Source organism: Brachyistius frenatus, unplaced genomic scaffold (assembly GCF_029030835.1).
Source record: "Brachyistius frenatus isolate BFR_SWC_R1_liver_20210118 unplaced genomic scaffold, ASM2903083v1 Contig_83, whole genome shotgun sequence".
Lineage (NCBI taxonomy): Eukaryota > Metazoa > Chordata > Actinopteri > Embiotocidae > Brachyistius > Brachyistius frenatus.
This window is the reverse complement of record NW_027210682.1, coordinates 560,655-580,975: the sequence shown is the minus strand read 5'-3', so window position 1 is coordinate 580,975 and position 20,321 is coordinate 560,655. Positions and strand designations below refer to the sequence as shown.

The window sequence follows — 20,321 nt, the reverse complement described above, 5'->3', positions numbered from 1 at the left end:
AATAATACCAAGTAGTGTGAAAACATTCTGGTGTAGAGATTAAAAACTGGATTTCTGGCCGTGACACAACAGCTCTTCTAAAGGAAGGCAGAAATTAGTTAGTCTCTGTAAAACCAGACTGTCCCTTTTCAAAGAGCTTTCCTTCAGGCTCCAGCTGAGCAGTCCAACACATCACATGGAGGCCAGCAGATGTTCCCTGATGGGTTGCATGTGTTGTGTGTGCCCTCCTCTCCTTTCCCACTCTTCTCCCTCCCCTCTGTTTTTCCACAGAAATGAGAGAAGGTTTGGTGCCTGGAAAATAGCGACGTCATGGATGTGACTGACGGGATAAAGGTGTGTGGATCATATATATAATTCATTGTAAGTCATAGAAGGGCGCTTGGAAGAGATAGAGTTGAGATAGATCAGAGTTGGATTAGGAGCAGAAATATTGATTTCAGCCTGAGGTACCTTTCGGTTGTATTTGGAACATAAACTCAATAAACTCACATTTTTATACATTTAAATTGTGTATTTTTAAGTGTATAACAATGTAGAATAATAACAATTACATTACATTCCAGTCAGTGTATTTTGTGATACAAGTCAGATTTGTTAAGGATAACAAAAACAATGGAAAAGTAATTGATTCCTGTTTGTTTGGTTCATCGTGACTTCAGAGACGATAACGTGGATCTTTACTGTGGTGATTTACAGAAACATTGTTTTTGAGAGGGCAGAGCATAAAAGACATTTTTGGAAGCCTCTGAGCTAATATCACATCTGGTGGAGCGCTGAGGCCTCCTGGTGGTGAATGTGAATCGCTGGCCAGACAAATCAAAACAAACAAACCAGCTCGGTTGTGCAAATAGAAAAATAATCATTTTGTTTCAGCTCAGAACATCAGTTTACAAGACAGGGAAAGAAAAACAGCTGATCTGCATTCGCCGTCAGTCGCACATAACAAAAGACAGAATTGATCACATCTGTTGAAAAAGGTTATTTACACAAAACAGGCCTATTCACATTATGAAACATTTTGAAAAGTGTTACAGCAGATGGTTGAAGATAGTCTAAAGTCTAAACTTTGGGATGGCAAAAGATTTCTTGTTAGGTGACTAATTTTACAATACATCATGCTTTCAGAGCCTTCACTTACAGTATTTGTCAGTAAGGGTCTGAAGAAAAAAGGAGACAACTGAAAATTTGTGTGAATAATGGAACATTTACAAAACAGTAGAAAACTGTCACATTAGTATATTTTATGGTCAAAATTATAAAATGATCCACAACATTACACTTCTTCTGAATAAACAAAAAAACAAGAGGCTCACCTATAAAACCTTCCAAAGCATCCAGTTCCATTTGTTCATTTTTACTCCCACTATTTTAGATATTTACAAGATACTTTTTCTGTTACCAAAGACAATTAAATGTTTAATTTACGTTGTGTTCAATTGGAGAAAATTTGTGTTTGAATTTTGCTTTTTGCTAAAAAATACAAAAAACTTTAGATGAGCTCAGTAATGTCTTCTGCCTTATTCTGCACTAGTGGTCATCTTAATTACTATAAAATAAGATCATTAAAATCAACAAATGTCCAACATGAACTGTAAACTATCCAGTGAGTGATTGCGTGCGGCAGAGCTAGCTGTTCTTGGTAAACTCCGGCATCTCCAGCGTCATGCTGACCTCCAGGCTGCCCGGCGACTCCAGGGCCAGAGCAGGGTGGCATGGCTGGGTGAAGCGCTGACTAAAGGTGCCTAACAAATGACCGCTTTGGGCGTTGTAGAAAGACAGACGGCCAAGCTGGTAATCCAGGAGAGTTCCCACTCGCTCGGGCATCTCAACCACACACATACTAGACTGGATGCCATTGTGGAGTAATTGATACCTGGATCACGACAGACAAAGAAAGGGAGGTGGAAGTTTTAGACCAAAACCAGGAGAGGAAGTGTATTGTAAAATGAAGGGGATTTTCTTTATGCATACCCTGATGGTGTGGGAATACACTGCAAACACCATGAAAAGCCGTCTTCCCCCAGCGGGCTGTTTCTTTGGGCTGTGCTGTATGCTACTCCGAGCCTGTAAGCTGTGCTGCCTGGCACATTAGTCTCCCAGTAGTAGAGGCCTCGTGCTGGCAGCAGCTCACCCAGGATGGATGGACACCTAGAAAACACACAGGCTTTGCTTTAAAACTTCTGTGGGTTTCCTAACTGGCTCTGGGGGAGGTGTTTCTGGGCTGAACTCACTGTTCGTCTGTGGGTACAGTGGTTTTATGTGCGTCCTGGGAATAGTGCAACGTGGTCTGATCCTCTGACAGCTCCAGAGCGGCGTGAGCGGACGCTTTCAACAGGTGGAACCTCGTACCTGAAAACAGTACCGAGCAACAGAACAAACACAAAGGAAGAAAAGCATGGACATAGGACCTCTGGGCTTTTATTTGTTTAATTTGTGTGAAGCTTGTTGGTTAAGTCTGTGTTTTTGTCACCTTTTGTGGAAATGAGTGCAGCCTCGCTCTGTTCGCTGACACCGGCCTCATTCACAGCTTTGATGTAAAACAGGTAATTCTCCCTGGGCTGCAGGAGAGCCTTCTGCTCACAGGTTTTTATACCCGAGATGGATCTATGAGGATGTGACACACACACATGCACACTTTTAAATTTCAGAATAAACACTTAAACATTTAAATGTGTCGTGTATAAAAATACATTACTGTAGATTTTTATCCTGCTAAATGAAGTTGTTTTTTTTATCAGATGTTTTGGTTTTAAATTGGCCTTCAGTTTCAGAAATTACAGTTAAATAAATGTATTTTTCTGTCATCCCCTCTACAATCCATCTGGTTAAGACAAACCCCCACCTGAGCCCTTCTCCCTCCAGCTCATACTGGCGGCAGTACTCCAACGTGTAACTCTGTCCGGGAGTCTGTTTTGCTGAGCTCCACCTGAGCGTGGCTGAATCCCACATGACAGTGCAGCGCTCGGTGTCGATCGCTGGCACTGATGGAGCTGCCAGAAAGACAACAGTGGTGTGAAATACGCCTCTGGCTTTGCAGGGCAATCTTTTCTTGTGGCTTCAGGAAAGTCCAGGCGGCCAAACTGCTGCCCAGAGAGTCATGGATCATGATGTCAACAGTGCAGAAATCACCTTTGAACACTGACTTCTCAAATCTCTCTGAACTCCTGATGGCATGCCAGGAAAAAATAAAAAATGACGCTTTCAGTTTTATCAGATTCATTTGTTGTAATGTTGAAACTCTTGTGTGTGGACTGACCAGTTCTGAAGATAAGTCTCTCGCTGGGCAGAGAGCAGCCTGTGTAGTTGACAGCCATCACCCACACCTTGTACATCTTGTCAGGCTCCAGTTCCTCCAGGACACAGTAACTCTCCTTCACCGTTACTCGGTACTCCTCCGACACGGCTGTGGACGGCAGCAATAGAGATACGCAGCACCTCAGTGGTAACAAAATATCTAACATTTCCCTATGATTTATGTAGGAATTTAACAAAAACTAGATCCACTAGAAGATTATATACTGATAAAAGACGTGAAATAAATTGTCTGTTGAATGAATAGTCCAACTTTCAATTAAAATATCCTTTAATTTAAGTTTAGTCAGACAACTCCCGTTTGAAATGTTTATTACAGCAGCAGAACAGAGTGTGAGTTTGGTTTCTAGGCTCCGGTCTCATCACTCCCCACAGATGAGATTACATAGAGATATTGGGTAATATTTTAAACCCCCAGGAGCCTGCAGGAGGATGCCGGGGTGGTAGAGGGGCTGACTGTACACGCAGCAGTTCTGATGCCGGGCAGCCGTTCAGTGACAGGCAAAAATAATGAGATGGGACATTTTTGCAGCCTAAATATACCGTCAACTTGGGAGGATGTTTGTTTGATGTACGTGGAGCAGCTCCAGTTGACTGCCTGGACTAGCTCGCAAGCATCGCTCCATATAATACTCTTTTAGCAAAGTCTAGAACTATAAGTGTGATGATAAAAGCAGAACTTTTGCCACCATTTCTCAGGTTAAACAACATCCTGAAAGCATTTACCTCCTTGTGGATCCTCCATGCAGTAGACCTGGAAGCAGTCTATGATGTCTCCGGGGTTGACCTTCCAGTAAACGGTGACGCTGGTGCTGGTGGCTGAGCCTGGCTCCTGGGGCTGCAGCGTGGGCCTCTGAGGCACTGAGGCACACACCAGCATGATTTATAACGGGCACATATATGACACCAAATGCACCATGTATCTGCAAACATACAAAGCAGACCTACCTGGGATTCTCTTGCGCTGTGCCAGGTTTGAGCTAGAGGTATTGGCCTTAGCGTAGTCCTCAAACACCAGCAGCCCCTTGGGACCCAGCTCCAGTGAAGAGGCGGAGTCCAGAGCAGCTTTGAGTCTGACCACACGACCACGACATTTAGCTTCTCTGCACAAGTCACTGTGAAAACCTTTCTTTGCTGTAGGCTGAGCTTTTTGTGGAGAATCTTAAAGAAAATCTACTCCTACAGTTTAATATTTAGCACACTGGCACACTCCAAGCAGCATGCTGCACTAGTTACTATTACTAATATGTATCTGTTAGGAAATCACACTCCTCTCACTGAAAGCACATTACCTTTCATGAATGTCTTCAGGCGACTGGTGGGAGAGCAGATTGAAGAAGGGTTTAACAGAGATTTGACATGAACCCTGATCACCAATCACTGGCCAAACATAACAAGACTGATCAAATAAGTCTGAGAAGCTGCACGGCTCACCCGTGCATCGGTCTCCGCCTCTCTGGCCGTGGTCTCCAGAGTGGCCTTGGTAGAGTCGATGCTCTCCTGGAAGGAGACAATCTGGTCGTAGAGCTGCTCCAGCTTGGCCTTCTTCTCCTCCTCCATGCTGACGGACATGTTGTTGTACTGCTCCATCACCACAGCCATCATCTCCTCGTTCTGAGCCTGCATCGCGGCCTCGCTCTCCACACACTGGTCCTGAGCAGAGGGAGGACAGTGATGGCCAGGAGGGACATTTGATTTCACAAAACTTCCCAAGTAAAGTGATGTCCCGCAAAAACATCATACTCTGCTATGTGTTGACAGGCATACTAGCAGGGACTGAAGCATAGCTTTACCTCTACAGAGTTGTAAGCCAGCTCCAGCTCGGACACCAAGTCCTCAATGTTCTCTGATCTCGCCTGAAGCTCTGAGATCCAGTCACTCAGCGTCTCCTAGTACACAAGCACGTGCAGATAAAACATCACTTGTATATCCTCGGACAACAAGATACAGTTACAATTAACCAGAAGATCCCCATTGCAGTTTTGTAATATGATGTTAGAGCTGAGTCAAATAATAATCTTATCAGAGTGGAGCGATGGTGCAGTTTTAAACCAACATTAAATCCCACAGAGCAGAAAAGTGCTTTCCGTAGGTTGACATTTTGAAGAATGTTGCCTGTTCCAGCCAGTGTGTCACAGCAGGTGATGGATTAAAAATAGCTTTACCTCTATTAGCTCTTTAACTAATTGAAAAAGAATCCGCCAGTCGTTCTCTGTCATGTTGCATTGACGCGTGTACAAGTATTTCACATAACTGCATCCTGTCTTCCCATTTTTCTTCTTCTCTCCTTCTTGATCGAGTCACCGACACTAAATATTCCATTAACCCCCCCGAGTTGCGATCATTCAGAATGATGAGACAGGTTTAAGTAAATCCATCAGTGAAGATATCCCAGGAGGAAGAACAGCGGCATTCCCGTCACCGTCCGAACACGGGCAGCTCACATTTAACTAGGTCAAGCTGTGGTCATTGATCGCTCCCTGCTCTTTCCTTCTGAGAGTCTCCACTGAGAGTGTTTGAACAGGTGTGTGAGTGTGTGGGCCTGCGTGCACACATCCCTGTTTCTCCAAGATAGGCTTCGAGCATGGCCTGTATCTAACCAAGAGAAAATGCTCAATGCTAAATGAATCCTTTTTTTTTTCAAACTAAAAAAATGTGGCCTCCTCCACTTCAGCAGAAAACTTATGCCTGCTTGAATTTTCAAGAACATTATACTGTGAAAAGTCAGCGAAAAATGTAACGATAACAAAAAGAAAAACCTGATTTCTAAAAAAAAAAAAAAAAAAAAAATCTCACCACAGTCGATCTCCAAAGGGTTAATGTGGTCTTAACATTTTTTTCCATTCTCATTGCTCCTTCCACAATATTATCAGGAAACCAAAAATGTTGAGTCCTTATAGTCAATTGGTGCCAGTGTTGCTATAGAAACAGATGTCTTAGCTCTACAGTAACCTGGGGGGCTGAATAGCTAACTTTTTATGCTTAAAAAAAGTTGTGTCTTCATTTTTGTCAAACTTTCTTAATTTGCATTAGACCAGTGATTTGAATCTGTGGTTCGTGTCCCACCTGGTGGTGAGCAAGAGCCTTGCTGAAAGGCCTCACAATTGAAAGCTACTGTGTAACACTGGACAATTATGACATATATACACATCACATTACAGTGATGTAAAAAAATAGTGGTTAATCATTTCAGTAGTTAATGATAGGGTATAAAATAGGGCTGCGCTAAGCCGTCGGGTTGTCAAATCCCACATAGCTTTCGGAGGCTATTGCATGGTTGAATTAGTGGATTTATTTCATGAAAGATTGTCTGGTATCTGCAGTGGGAAGAGGGAAGTGGAAACTTTGGTTTGGTGCACAGTGGCTCATGGTTTAAAAAAATTTGGGAACGTCTGCATTACACTCATCTAAGAGCAAGTTTTTTGACTGGTCTAACACTACAGACTAATATTAAATGTCTTCATGAATGGGCCCATGTGGAGGAGGTGCGGGAGTGCACTTACATTCTAGCAAATCAGAGTTGGACTGGATACAGTTTTCCCGGGTTGTTTTGGCGAACTTGTCAGGACCAATTTTCCCCACTGAGGAGTGTCTGAACTGACTGCACGTCTTTGTGCTGAAGTCAAACTTACACTACAGCTCCGATCTTTGTCTTATTTACAGCCCAGCTGTCAACTGTTGTCAGCTGTTTCACACAAATACAGCATCACATGTAGACATGACCCGGTTTACACATCATCTGGAAATTACATTTGATCAATCTCAGTTTGTTCCAGCTTTGCTTTGATTTAGATGCCATCCACTATCAAATGCATGATAAAATCCTCACAAACAATTGAAAGCTCAATATTTTCTCTTCTTGTAAATGAATGTCTTGTTGCAGAGGAAGGAGCTTTCCGTCATTGTTTTAATAGAGGCCAAGATTCGAATGAACCTGCAGTTTAAAAACAAGGATAGAGGATTTTTTTTTTGAAAACTCAAGGTAAAAGACACAAAATTTCAGTGGGTTAGAAGGTAACATTCATATAGATTTTTTTTTTTTTTTTCAAAACAGATAGCTGACCCTGCACTGACCCGGAGGGACAGCAAGGGAGAACAGTGTGTGAACAGATCATATATCAGTCTCTACTTGATGATGTCACACTGGACCTTTCCACTGATAAAAGCGGAGCATTGCATCACAATAATTCAATGTGCTCAGTCGCAGGCTGCCAGTTGCCTGAGAGCATGCAACCTGCCAGCGTGAATGGAAAAGTTACAGCTGTCTATTTGAAGACCAGTTAATTGTATGATGACCAAACTAATGCCAGTAGAACGTGTAGTGATCATGACCGTGTGTTGTGATAAAGCCGGTGAGGTGCAAGATGATGAGCTGAGATTTAATTGCAGCATGCCGGCACGATAAATGCTGCTGCGTGGCTTTAGCAGCAGAAAACGATCTAACATCTGGGAGACTCTGTAAACTCTCTGAAGTCACGGAAAAAAAAAAAAAAATGGGATCTGTCTGATCTGAGACATTATGATTAAATCTGCCCATATAAACAGGTTGTGTTTTTAATCTGTATCTGTGAACACAATATCTCAAGAAAGCCTCTTAAGGAATTTCTTCAAATTTGGCAGAGGCATTCACTTGAACTGAACAATGATCTGATTAAGTTTCGCTGGTCAAAGGTCAAAGGTGAAGGTCATCGTGGCCTTGTGTCTGTGCCATCCTTGTAAATGGGATACATCTGAAATGCCTTTAGGGAATTTCTTTCAATTTCACCTGGACTCAAAGATGAACAAATAATATTTTGGTGGATTAAGGTTAAAGGTCAAAGGTCAAGGTTACTGTTACCTCATGTCTGTCAGATTTTTGTGAACACGATGCCATAACTGAGGAACAGAAGAGGAGATTGTGACCACATTTCAAACAACAACAACAAAATATGACTGACCCGACAGATTATGATTCAATCTCCTCAAATAAATAGTTGTGTTCCAATCTGCATTCATTCAATTCATCATACCACTCTGTTAATTTTGTGATGCACTTTCATTAAATTGGGGCACCTGTAAAAGGCATAGGTAGTGTAGTGGACACTTCCTTCCCATTATATGCCCACATCTTTCAACCTCCACAACTCCTGTTCTTTACACAGGCTAAATCAGGGATGTTTTCTAAGATTCACAGAAGACTGATACAACTGAAATTATATGATGAGAAGTGCTCCTCATAAAAAGTCAAGTCATCTTCGTGTCAGTTGCCCTTTAAAATGCTCTGTAAGCTCTCAGTGTAGACACTAAAGCCATTCTAACTGTATGTACACGTGTGCGCCCATCGTACCTTGATTTCCTCATAGCCCTTGTCCACAGTTTTCACCTCGTGGCCGTGATGCTCTCCAGACATGCGGTCCTCCTCAGATAGCAGACATCCACAGGTGAGACAGAACCAGTCCATCCCCTGCAGCTCAGCAGCCAGCCGGGCCTGACTCTCTTCCTCTGCATCAATGATTTCATAGTCAGCCTCAATTAGCTCTTCTTCCTCTTGGGCAGGATCTGCCTTATCGTCATCTACCTCCATCTTCTCTTCTTGCTTCAGATCAGACCCAGGTTCTGGCTCCTCTTTATCTCTCTGTGCTTCAGGCTCTGCCATCTTTTTTACATCCTGTTCAGATATCACCTCGTATTCCAGCTCATCAACAGACACCTCCAGAGCCTCTGTAACGGCCTCACCTCGCTCCACTTTTTGGCCTGTATCCTCCATGTGCAGTTCAACATATGGAATAACATCCTCTTTGATAACGTCTGTTTCTGGCTCCTCTCCCTTCTTTACTTTTTCTTCTACATCTGCGTCCTCAGACTGTACATCCTCTCTGCTCAGCCCAGATAAATCCTCCTGGGGAGTGAAGCTCTTCAGGGGAGAAAAGATGACTTTGTCTTCTTCTGCATCCCTCTCTAACTTCTGCTCCTCAGTCTCAGCCTCCTCCACAGGTGGTGTGAGCTCCCTGTTTAAATCATCCCTGGGTGGTTCTTCTTCCTGGACAAAAACCTCGGGTTCTACCGCCATTTGAGGCTCTACCTTTGTTTCTTCTACTGGAGCCTGAAGTTCACATGTGCTGTCAGGTTCAGGGAGAGCTACTGTATCTTCTGAAGTCCTCTCCGACCACTGACTGATCTCTATGTCCATCTCTACAGTTTGTCCTTTGGGGACAAGGAGGATCAAGTCATCGCCTACACTCACTACGTCCTGAACTAAAGTCCCTGTTTCCTCTGTCGGCATTTTAGATGTGATTTCTGTTATAAGCTTTGTTTTATCTGAATCTTTGATGGTCATCTTTTGTTGCTGCTGCTCAGTTTCAAGGATTTCATCATGTTTCTTATCTGAATCTGCCTTGACTTCTTCCAACATCACTGGTTTGATTACTTTATTTGAAATCTCAGCTTTGATCTCTAACTCGTGCTCATCAGCAGGACCTTCGACCATAGATTTAGACAACCTGTTCTCCGCAGTAGTTTCCTCTGTCGGACACTCTTTTTCTCCTTCGGGAGCAGCTGTTTGAACATCTGTTGTCTCAATACTTGCTGCATCCTGAAGATCAATCTGAACTTGGGTTTGAATCTCTTTATCATTCACTTCTTTCTCAGTTACCTTCACTACTGTGTGCACTTCAGGATCACAGTCAGTGATGACCTCAACAGGTGCAACATCTTCAGGAACAACTTCCACTGCTTTTGTTCCCTCACACGGTAAAGCTGCAGCTGATGTCTTCATTTCAGCGGAGGGTTCAGTCGAGCAGAGAATTTCCTGCCCATCAGTCTCGGGTTCTTTCAAATCAACTGAGGCCTCTGCTTCGGCCTCGGTTACCAGTTTCTCATCAGCAGCCACCATCTTGGTGTCAGTAGCTGCCTCCTCAGACAAACTCTTCTCTGTGGATTTGCTTTGAATTTCAGATTGAGTGACAACTGAAGACACCTCGCTGCTCACAGGTGCTGTCACTGCTTTCTGGTCTGTAGTCACTACAAGCCCTTCAGCCTTTTCTTCTGGCAGTTGTTGTGTCTGATGTGGTGGCTCACAGCAGTGATTGCTCTGCCCACATATTTTTTCCTCCTCTATCTGATGGTCCTTGCTCTCCTCTGTTTCTTTTATTTTACTGTCCAACTTCTGTGTTTCAGGAAGTGATTTTCCTGTGCTGTGCTCAGGAGGCTCAGTCTGGTCTGTTTTTATCTCCGGCATCACTTGTTGAACCTCCATCTGCTCCTCCATCGGTTTAGACTCCTGAACTGAATCCTCTGAGGCTTCTCCTATCGGCTGCTCTTGAGCCACCATGGATTGTATTTCCTCCCTCTCTCTTTCTGTAACAATTTCTCTTTTCTCTTCAAACACAGCTGAATGTAAATCTTCACTCTGATCTCCCACACTGACCTCCTGCGTCTTTGGCTCTTCTGTCTTTGTCTTTTCCCGATCTTCCTCTTTGACCACTTTTACCAGACATCCTGTCATTTCAAACTTACTCTGTGGCCACATCATCCTCCCTTCCCCCTCGTCCTCTACTGACTCCAGTTTGACATCAACTGTGGGAATTTCATCTTTTAAAGTGAACTTCTCCAGGTAGCCGTCCGCCTCCTCTGAATCTGACAAACGTCTTTTGTAAGTCTTCTCAGATGCCACGCTCTCTGCCTCAGAGCACTCCTCATCGCTCTTCCTCCTCTCGCCTACAGCATCCTCGTAAAGGTCTGAGTACATGAAGGACATGGCAGTGGGCTCCTCCAGCAGGATGAGGTCAATGATCTTCGGGGGTCCAGGGGAGATAAAGATTGGAGTGAGGGTGGTCTCCTCACTCCTGAACAACACTGAACCGTTCCCCTCCTTTGATCTCTGGCTCTCTCGTCTTGTTCTCATCCCGGCTCCCTCCTCGTCCTCCCTATGTTGCAGTGCATCGGCAGGAGCTCCTTCTCCATAGAAAACCTCATCCAGGTGTTCCCCAACTATCTCCACATCTGTAACAAATACAAAAGAGTCTTCGGCTGCAGAGGGGCTGTCTGTGGCTACCTCCTTAGCAGGTTTTTGCACCTCTGATTGAGGTTTCATCGCAGGCTGGTCTGCCTCCTCCTGCAGCTCTCGTGCTTGTTCTGCAGGAACCACCACATCTAAGAGGGTGAACTTCTCGAAATAGTCAATGTCACCGGGGCTCTCTTTCTGAGTGTGTGTGTGTGTGCACTCTGTGTCCGCTGATGGCTGAGAAGAATCTTGCTTCGAGGACTGTGGAGAGATTAAAATCAGAAACTCAATACATAGAGGACACTATAATATTTAAACCTACAAAATTAATCAGAATTAAGAATACAAATTTATTTATAATAATTTCTGAAATCAATCGGATAAATACCTCCTGGTGATCCGGTACTTCCTCCTCATCTGGCTGGACCTGGTTCTGTTGCTGTGGCCAGTCATGGTGGTTTCTGGACCTAATCTTTGGAGTCTGGTCGAGATAAGACAAGTTGTCCTGGAGCTCTGTACTCTCCTCCTCATCCACAGTGGGAAGTTTGGAGGGCACTCTGATGTTGAGAATCTCATAACCTTCTGAAATCAAACTAAACAGCTGCTGATCTTTGTTTTTGATTTCCTCCAAGTCCGGCTCTGTTTTGGTTTTCTCCTGTTTCACATTGGGAAGAGAAACCTCTGCCATCTCCAGTCTCTCCACTCCTAGAGCTGAGGCCGATCTGGAACTACCAGGTCGGCTCAGCCTGTCCCCGAGCCTGCTGCTTCTTCCTCCAGACCTCGTCCTCCTGCGAACCACTTTCTCCTCATCGAAGACGATGGTGATCTTTCCTGCGGCCCCAGAGCCCTCCATGCTGTAAGCTTCAGAGATAGAGCTCGTCTCAGAGGCCCAGGGAGTAGAGCAGCGGCTGGAGGCTGTCTCCCAAACAATACCACTGTCCTCACTCTGAACCGTTACCATGGAGAATGAAGGGTCCACCATCAGGCACTGGAGCTTGGGCTTCACTGACTGGTCCTGGACAGCTTCTCGCAGACTGAAGGAGAGGGAAATGGATGGGGTTAGAGGAAGGAGAGCAGGCTGAAGAAGGGCATGACTAAACACTCTGACTGCAAGAGGAGATCCTTTTGGCACAGCTCATGGAAACACAAGCAGAGAACGAACCAATTAATCAAATCAAAATATATTTCTGCAACGTGGACCCACTGGGGCAATTTAGCAAATCTCAACCGAAAACACAGTAACACGGGCTAATCTTTTGTCAAGATGATTTCTTGAGAAGTGTAGATCTCCAGGATTAGACCAGGTGTCTGGTGCCAGGCTGCCAACGGGAGTGACGATCTGAAAAAATAATGATCAAATGCACCCCGAGCTGTCCCTCCTGCTATGAATACATCTCGGCCCCTGCAGGGTTACAACAAGGTGACGTCCCAAACCGTCATCCATGTAACATTAGAGAAGAGATGCCTGGCCTACTGAGATACATCCAACATATCAGTGTCTTCTACTATTTATGACATGGCATGGGTAGCACTCAATATAAAGCATGATAAATGAGATGTAAAATATGGGATGTTGAATAACATCAAGTATTAGAATAGAGCTGCGTGCAGTGCCAACTGTGAACTTCCTTGTATGAGTTGATCATTTAAATCGGGTGCTGCTTTGTGAAACTTGAATACACCTGTCCATTCACGCTCTCCAGAGATAACACACAAGTTCTGTATGCATGTATTTGTGCAAAAAAGCCCAGAAACAAAAACCTGAACATTCAAAAGTGGTTCCTTTCACTGCAGAAAAGAAACCAGTCTACACAAAGATAAAAGAAAACCACAACTGAGGTTATTCAGCATTTAAGATACAGTGGGGAAAAAAAGAGAGCACCTGTTCTGTAGCTCTTCAATTTCGTCTTCGTCGTCCTGGCTGATGGCATCTGAGGCTTCACACCGAAACTCCTGCAACTCCGTCATCTCCGAGTCCAAACTCTCACCATCCTCCATTTTAGTAGTTTCCTTCAGATCTTTCTCTTTTCAATTCCCAGTGTGTTTTAAAGTCGTCTTGACGTTTTCAGCCCCTCTGAATTGAGAGTTGCTCTGCCTGTTTGTGTCATTCTAAGTTGGGAGCTGGCCATCTGACTCAGCGAGAGACAGAAATAGACTGAGTGGGTAATGAAAAGAGGGACAGTGAAGCTAAAGAGGGGTAAAGCAGTCAGAGAGGGCAGGTGACAACAGCTGTAGAGTTTGGCACGTGAACAGCTACGCGGACGAGGAATTTAGATTTTTCAAAATTTAATTAAAAAAAAAAGAAAAAGAAGCTGTGCGTTAGTGTGTGTGGCGGTGGCTGACTGAGGCAATGTGACTTTAAGTTCAAAATCCCCTTTGCTGAGTTATATATAGGCCATGCACTGAAACAGTATCCCTGGTCTCCCCCCCTGCTGCTGGTGGCAACACTAAACACACACACACACACACACACATACACAGTGCAAACCACAGAACAACGACCGGCACAGCAGATGACAAGAGGAAAGTGCAGATACTCAGGAGTCAGGAGTTTTCTGTGAATCACGCACTGAATGTTAAGCCTCCTGATAAAGATGTAATCTGCGCTACTTTGAGGAAATAAAATGACACCGGACTCACCAGATGTGTAGGAATATCTGTTCTAGCTTAGGAAGAGCTCCTGTGATAAAAAAAAATAAAATCTTTTGAGTTTTAATTGCAAGGTGATCTAATAGAAGACTGTGCAATAGGTTAGTAAGAGGTCTCATGTCCCAGAATGGGATGGTTTCACCATTTTCCTTCAGAAATTACCTCAAAACAGACAATTAAGGATGTCATCAAAGGCTCACTGTGTTGAATATTTTGTCAAATGTGTTGACACACCTGAACACGAAAGGGAGCTGCAAATAAAAGAAGCCAGTGCAAAGTTTAATGGGATTTTGCACTTCTATTAGCACAGCCAAGATCACAGTGGTCTTCACACAGAGCTCCAAAATATCAAGTGAAAACAATCATACATCTGTTGAGATTTAATTATTTTAAATAAACATTTAAAAGTCAGAAATGCACAAAATGTACAAAAAGAACTCAGGAAATTTCTTGTGTATTAAGTTAACTGAAAATAAGATACTTGCATCAGTTTTTGACCAAATAAATGTTGACTTCAGTGATACCATAAAGCTTTGACACCAGTCAAAGGGAAATAATACAGCATATCAGGAGCAAAGATAAAGGAATGAGAATATCCAGAGCCTGACCTTTTCACAGCCCTCGAGTGATCCCCTCAGAGTCACTTCTATTATGATAAAAACTTAAACACTAACTTAAGAACAAGCTCGGTTTTCAGGTGATGAAAAAGAGGATCTTCAGTGCAGCAGTAGAAAAATGTGTTTTATCTCACAATATTGTCACTACCGACCTATAAAAATAGAAAAAAAAAAAAAGCTGTGATGTTACCAGTTGGTCCAGACAGGCTAGCAGTATACTGTACATATATGTGGCAGAAATAAATTGGCATTTTCAAACAGGACGCTGAGCAGCATGGCTCCAACAATGTGGATATAGCTCAAACTGAGATCAGAGGAGATCAACGTGGCTCGGACGAGTCTTTCAAACCAAAATGCTGTTGCTTCCATTTCCGCTAACTTTGCACATGAGAAGTTTACTGATATCATTTTGTGTCAACTCGCATTTCTCCTGCAACGCAATGTGAATTGGGAAAGAGGGCCAGGTAGCCGCAGTAACCATAACCATAACCAATAACACTGACCATTATCATCCTGCTTCAGTGCAGCGCCTCTCTGTCGTCTGTTTGAGTGACAGGATTTTAATGTAACCACTCCATTAGTGATTAATGGATTATCATCAGTTATATAATTTTGGCACAGGTTGCAAAGCATTTAACATTGCGCGCAACATTTTCAAAAGTACTGCAGCAGGAAAACAGATTGTGGATGATACCGAAGCACCCAGAACATTCAGTCCCAAAACAGTGGGGATTCTCTCGAAGAACATCACACAGGGTCTTGCATCGTTTTCTAGGGAACAGGCCTGTCTTGAGGTAGAGGACACCAGTCGGCTTGTCAAATTAGAGGAATCCCTTATCTCCTGGATGACTCCTTACAAATGATGGATCTGACCGGGAGGACCGAGTTCAGGTCCTTCCTCGCCTGGAGTATCCGCCATGACTGCGCAGACACAAGAGAGATGAGAAGCAGTGGAATAATGAGTAACTCATGACTGGCCCACAGTGAGGAGGATAGAAAATATGAACCTGCCTCAGCAAACTGAGCTTTAATGGCATCGAACTTGATCTTCTCATGGACTGCCCTGGCCACGTTATTTCTTTCAAACGGCTCTGAAACACAAAGAAACACACTGTTGAATTAATGTGGACGTTTCTCACCGTCATGCTCCTGTTCATGTTGAGCGCCGGTGAATGTGGTGTGTCATGTTCACTGAAATGTTCACCTTCCACACAAATGTATTTGTTTCTCCACTCTTGACAATTTGTCTTGGGCAAAGTTTTAGCCTCCCGAACAGAGATCACCTGTTTGTCCCACCTGAAAGACACAAAGAAAACGATGGCAATGCAATTGTTTGCTGCTTATTCCACTCAAAGGAAACACAAGGTCCTCACGAACTGCAGCATTTACTGCCGAATAAAAATGATGAGATGTTTTGCAGATAGATTCCGTTTCTTCCAGGCATCAACTGATAGTAGCTGAATTCGGTGCAATATAATTGTCGAAGTTATAAGATCGGCAAGCAATGAGTTTTGCACACTTGTTCTGAATAGACCAAAAAAGTGATTTGACTTACTGTTCTGTTTAATACAACAAATTTTCCACAAGATAATGGAGCTTCCTTGCATCAATTTCAAGGTACAGTGACAGTTTTCACCAAAACAAAAAAAATTCAGTCTTTGCACATTTAATTTGATAGTTTATTAAGTTGGCGGAAAATTGTGCTCACCATCATAAAACCTTTTGCTTTTGAAAATATCGGCAGCAGTAAAACCCATCCAATTAAAAAAAAGTCTGGGGGAAATAAACATCGTCTAACGCGTGACCGGTTTTGAGTGTTTGATACTTTAAAAATCAGTCCATGTCAGAGCAGTACATTTTAGTTCAACTTTTTGTGGCACGGTAACACACATTGCGCAAACACAGGGATAAAGGTATGTCATGTTAGTGCAGCGTAATGCCAAAGGTCCCACCTGCTGCTGCTCCTCAGCCAGAAACATGAAACCAGAGAGGAGGATGCAGCGCAAAGGGAGAAGAAGTCGGCGTGAGATGAGGAATGGGAGCAAGAAAAGTGAGAAGGGAAAATAACACTGGACTCAATCATCAATCATGTAATACCTGAATTCTGTAGCGTAGTATCTGAGAAAGCCCAGAAGCAGCGCTCCCAGAGAGGACTGGTTTCTGGAGCTGTAGGGAGGGATGTGTTTGGGTCCCTCTGGAACCTCATCAATGTCCATGATTGGACTAAAACAGTTCTGAAAATCAAGACAGGAAAAAAAACACAAAACTTCATTGGAAAAGATTTTTCATCATGTTTTTATCTGTTAAACACGTTATCTTGCTTCTTAAATTTAAAAATAAGTTTTCAGCTGCACTTTAAATTTAAGTGACTGCAGAGGCAATAAAGACACTAACTGGGAAGTCCCTTTGCAGAGAGGGGAGGACAGGTTCATTGAGAGCTGTGAAGAAAACAGAATGTCACGTATTAGTTGAGAATAAAGTCAAAAGTGCAAATGGGAATGAAAAGGATTTGTTTTGTGTGTGTGATTGCACTGACTCTGGAGGTAGTGAAGGACCATCAGCACCAGCGTGTAGCTGCTTAATGTTCCTTTGCTGGCATCGTTGATTTGATTGTGCCGCGCCCATTTCTTCACAACAAGGATCATGGGTCTTATCCTGAGATCAGCTGAGAGAGATGACGCAGACACAGCATGTCAAAACGAGTAACTGCTTCCAGTTCGATTAATACACAGAATGAAGAGTCACAGTCTGAGCTGTCTTCAAATCAGACCGAGGAAGGTTGAAAGGTTGCGTCCATAACAACAAAAAGGTGTTGACGACTGTTTCACCCACCATAAGCATAACTTCTCAAAAGGAATGTGTTCCTGATGCCCACTGTGTTGTTGATGTTCAGATCAAATTCCAGATCACTGAGGAGCGAAGGGTTGGTAAAGAGCCATACACACATAAAACTTATTTCTGATCGATGTTGTAAAAACAGGGTTTGCTCCTACCTGCCTTTCTCTTTGAACCTGAGGATCGGCACTTTGGCTTTGATCAGCTGAGGCCTCTCTACATATGCTAGAAATCAAAACCAACATAATGGGATTTACAGTTGTTTGTTTCATTTTCTGTGAAGTTGAAATTATTTCCACTGGTTAAACAGCTCCACCTAGTGGAGTCTGACAAGGGCATAAAATGTGAGCAACAACGCAACTTTAAGAGCCCGAAAACGAAACCAGTATTTTCAGTGTCAGTTTTACTCTCTGTGGTAACACTGAGTCAGAAGCTGGATACATTGCAATTATAAATGTTTGATATTTACAAGAATTGTTTGTTTATTACTCACAGAGTGATCTGAACAGCATTTGGAGGCGAGAGAGGACACGAATAGGATCAGGTCTTTTCTGAAACACAGATTGGAAAACCGCACAGATTGTAAAGAGGAAATGGCTGCTTACAATTCTATATTTTGCACACACTCATATTTGGATGAGCTTTGCAGCGCAGAGTCAAGAGATTCTTACGTTTCCCTTGATGACCAGACACAGATCAGCATCACTGCTCCGGCAACCCAGACCATTCATCGAAGAGCCGGTCAAGTAAAGTCGTGCCACTGTGAGAAACACACTTGGTGAGTAAAAAAAAAAAAAAAATCACAACAGGAAAGTCAGAGCAGACAATGACTACATATTTCAAACACACCTGCGAAGACGCGTTGTATGTCCTGTTGCAGCTGAATTCGGCACATCTCCTTCCGTTCCAAATCTGAAGACTGTTGCTGGCATGCTTCAAACATCTCCACCATCTGACCACTCAGCTTAGGGGAACAAACATATTCAACAATAACTAAACCAAACACATCTGCACATAAACACATTCAGACTTTATGTATGTCAGACACGGGTCAAAGCCATCTAAACGTACCTTGTCCTTGGCGTAAGCCTGCAGGCTGTTGGAGCTCTCTGGCACAGCAGGAACCTGAGGCTGAAGATGGCCGCTGTGTGGACTGGGATAAGAGCGATCAAAACCAGCGAGGGACGATCGCACGGACTCTACCACCTGTTGCTCGGGGTGACGGGGGGGAGGAGGGGGATGAATTAAAGGGGAGCCCGTTGATGGGTGGGAAGAGGAGTCAAGACGTTGACGCTTCACTACATGTTGGCTGTAGTTGTCAATTTGCCTCCTGGAAGAAGCATAACGGTAAGGAAACGTGTGAGAAGACGTGTTAAAGACAAATATTCATAAAAATGAAGGTGAAGAAGAAGAATAAAATGACATACTTGCGACTATTGGTCATAGCTGGCGTGGGAGGAGGGATGGTGGAAGTGGATGGTGGTGGTGGTGGTGGTGGTGGTGGTGGTTGTGGCCTCCATTCATATCGAGGCAACCTCTCTAGTCCAGGGACATGGAAGCTTACAAGAACACATACGCACATATTACTTTACAAAAGTGTCAAAACAAGTGACTATTGTGAGCAATGAATAAAAGGAAAACTTGTCAAGTCTCCTTTTCCTTCATTCTGGTGCCACAAAGGCCAAATACATATCGAGAGAGAGCTGCAGATATTTGATACTTATTGTTTAGTCTCAGATCTTCAATTTTATACACACAGAAAAAAAAATAAAGGTCATAAAATAAAGGTCATGAAAGCTCCAGGCACTTATCCCTGTTTGAAGTCTTTAAATGGCAAACACACTCCTGCTTCGTCTCTACACCTGGACTATCTGTCCTCGACAAGTGAGGCAAAGGTTGCCGGGCTTTTCAAGTTGCTCCAAAATTAGAGTCAAAACAAACGAGTATGTTCATCATCAATGCTCTTTTGTTTTGAAAGCAGCAGTATGTTGTGAACATTGGACCTCTTCGTGATTTAGAATGTGTTTTTTTGTTTGACCAACAAAGTTCTAAAACGTTCAGTTTGCTCTTTAATGTGCGCTGAAGACAAAACAGCAAATATCATATTTAAGAGGGAAATATTCCTTTCTTCCAAAAAAAAAAAAAAAAGAGTAAATGGATGATTGGATTCCGTCATAGTTCATAAAGTTACTCAACTCATTTTTGACGTTACGGATGTCTCTAGTGCACCACTGAAAGTCCAGCTCTTCCTCAGACTCACCTGCTGCTCCCCGTCGGGACCTGGTGGTTGTAATCGTACCGTACGAGCGACCCGGTGGTCGGCGGGTACAGGCCGCCGCTACTGGAGGCTGACCGGCCCCTCCACGCACCGCTGCGGGGGAACATGTTGCGACTCTTCACCGAGCTCGAGCATCGACTTCACTGGGACAGAAAACGAAAACAAAACGACGCTTAAAAGTTGATGGGAGCGGGAGCTGCGGTAACGTGACTCTGACCTAACCCACCCGGGAGGAAGGAGAGGGCGACGGACCGCTGTGGAAATCGAAACTTACCGGCGATGCAAACGTAAGCAAGCTAACACTCGTTAGCTGGCGTTTTAGAAGCGCCGCGGCCAGCTAGTTTAAAACAACGTTAGCCATTTTGTGGGAGTTTCAGGCGTTTCTGTGACGATTTATATGAGACGTACGTCTGTAGTAACACGTCATTAAAAGTAAAAAAAAAAAAAAACACGTTTGTTCGACTGTTGAACTCGTACAACACGTAGCACTTACCGAGTAGCATGTCACATGTAAACAAAACTGGAGATGCTAATTTTTTGCGCGCTTACTTCCGCATTGAGGCCATGACGTAATGGAACTGGATTTAAAGGGGACGTGTACTTGCGCTCTTTAAAGGGAAAATCAACCTAAAATGGAAATAAAACAATA

At 43.6% G+C, this 20,321-nt stretch overlaps 2 protein-coding genes across 4 annotated transcripts; both read right to left on the bottom strand.

The window, feature by feature from the left end:
* Nucleotides 1–837: 837 nt before the first annotated feature.
* On the bottom strand, nt 838–13,636 carry cmya5 (cardiomyopathy associated 5). Of its 2 annotated transcripts, XM_069709461.1 has the most exons (14): nt 13,176–13,636; nt 11,682–12,327; nt 8,639–11,554; nt 5,106–5,201; nt 4,747–4,965; nt 4,605–4,627; nt 4,261–4,385; nt 4,039–4,173; nt 3,257–3,403; nt 2,843–2,990; nt 2,471–2,604; nt 2,232–2,349; nt 1,972–2,148; nt 838–1,873 (listed from the first exon to the last, which is right to left on the bottom strand). In XM_069709461.1, exons 1-14 carry the CDS (start codon nt 13,289–13,291, stop codon nt 1,627–1,629), a joined length of 5,247 nt encoding a protein of 1,748 aa, XP_069565562.1. In that variant the 5' UTR covers nt 13,292–13,636; the 3' UTR covers nt 838–1,626. The 2 variants fall into 2 exon arrangements, with proteins under 2 accessions (XP_069565562.1, XP_069565563.1); XM_069709462.1 differs by lacking the exons at nt 838–1,873; nt 1,972–2,148; nt 2,232–2,349; nt 2,843–2,990 and having other exon boundaries at nt 2,491–2,604.
* Nucleotides 13,637–14,194: 558 nt separating this feature from the next.
* tent2 (terminal nucleotidyltransferase 2) lies at nt 14,195–20,211 on the bottom strand. 2 transcript variants are annotated; one of them, XM_069709399.1, is made up of 15 exons: nt 20,166–20,211; nt 19,655–19,815; nt 18,822–18,953; nt 18,466–18,724; nt 18,244–18,358; nt 18,066–18,154; nt 17,888–17,945; nt 17,553–17,619; nt 17,392–17,468; nt 17,096–17,224; nt 16,954–16,997; nt 16,657–16,793; nt 15,764–15,855; nt 15,571–15,650; nt 14,195–15,480 (listed from the first exon to the last, which is right to left on the bottom strand). In XM_069709399.1, the coding sequence occupies exons 2-15, from the start codon at nt 19,777–19,779 to the stop codon at nt 15,394–15,396; spliced, it is 1,491 nt and encodes a 496-aa protein (XP_069565500.1). In that variant the 5' UTR covers nt 19,780–19,815; nt 20,166–20,211; the 3' UTR covers nt 14,195–15,393. The 2 variants fall into 2 exon arrangements, with proteins under 2 accessions (XP_069565500.1, XP_069565501.1); XM_069709400.1 differs by lacking the exon at nt 20,166–20,211 and adding an exon at nt 19,947–20,156.
* Between the last annotated feature and the right edge of the window lie 110 nt (nt 20,212–20,321).

Excerpts from the sequence above, each read along its gene's own strand:
- tent2 (XM_069709399.1), bottom strand. The coding sequence starts at position 19,779 with ATGTTCCCCCGCAGCGGTGCGTGGAGGGGCCGGTCAGCCTCCAGTAGC. Across the intron at positions 18,359-18,465 it reads AGGCTTACGCCAAGGACAAG|CTGAGTGGTCAGATGGTGGA; the intron begins GTACGTTTAGAT and ends TGTTCCCCTAAG. Across the intron at positions 17,946-18,065 it reads GTCTGGTCATCAAGGGAAAC|AAAAGACCTGATCCTATTCG; the intron begins GTAAGAATCTCT and ends TCTGTGTTTCAG.
- cmya5 (XM_069709461.1), bottom strand. The coding sequence starts at position 13,291 with ATGGAGGATGGTGAGAGTTTGGACTCGGAGATGACGGAGTTGCAGGAG. Across the intron at positions 4,966-5,105 it reads TGGCTTACAACTCTGTAGAG|GACCAGTGTGTGGAGAGCGA; the intron begins GTAAAGCTATGC and ends CCCTCTGCTCAG. Across the intron at positions 4,628-4,746 it reads AGGCGGAGACCGATGCACGG|TCGCCTGAAGACATTCATGA; the intron begins GTGAGCCGTGCA and ends CTCTCCCACCAG.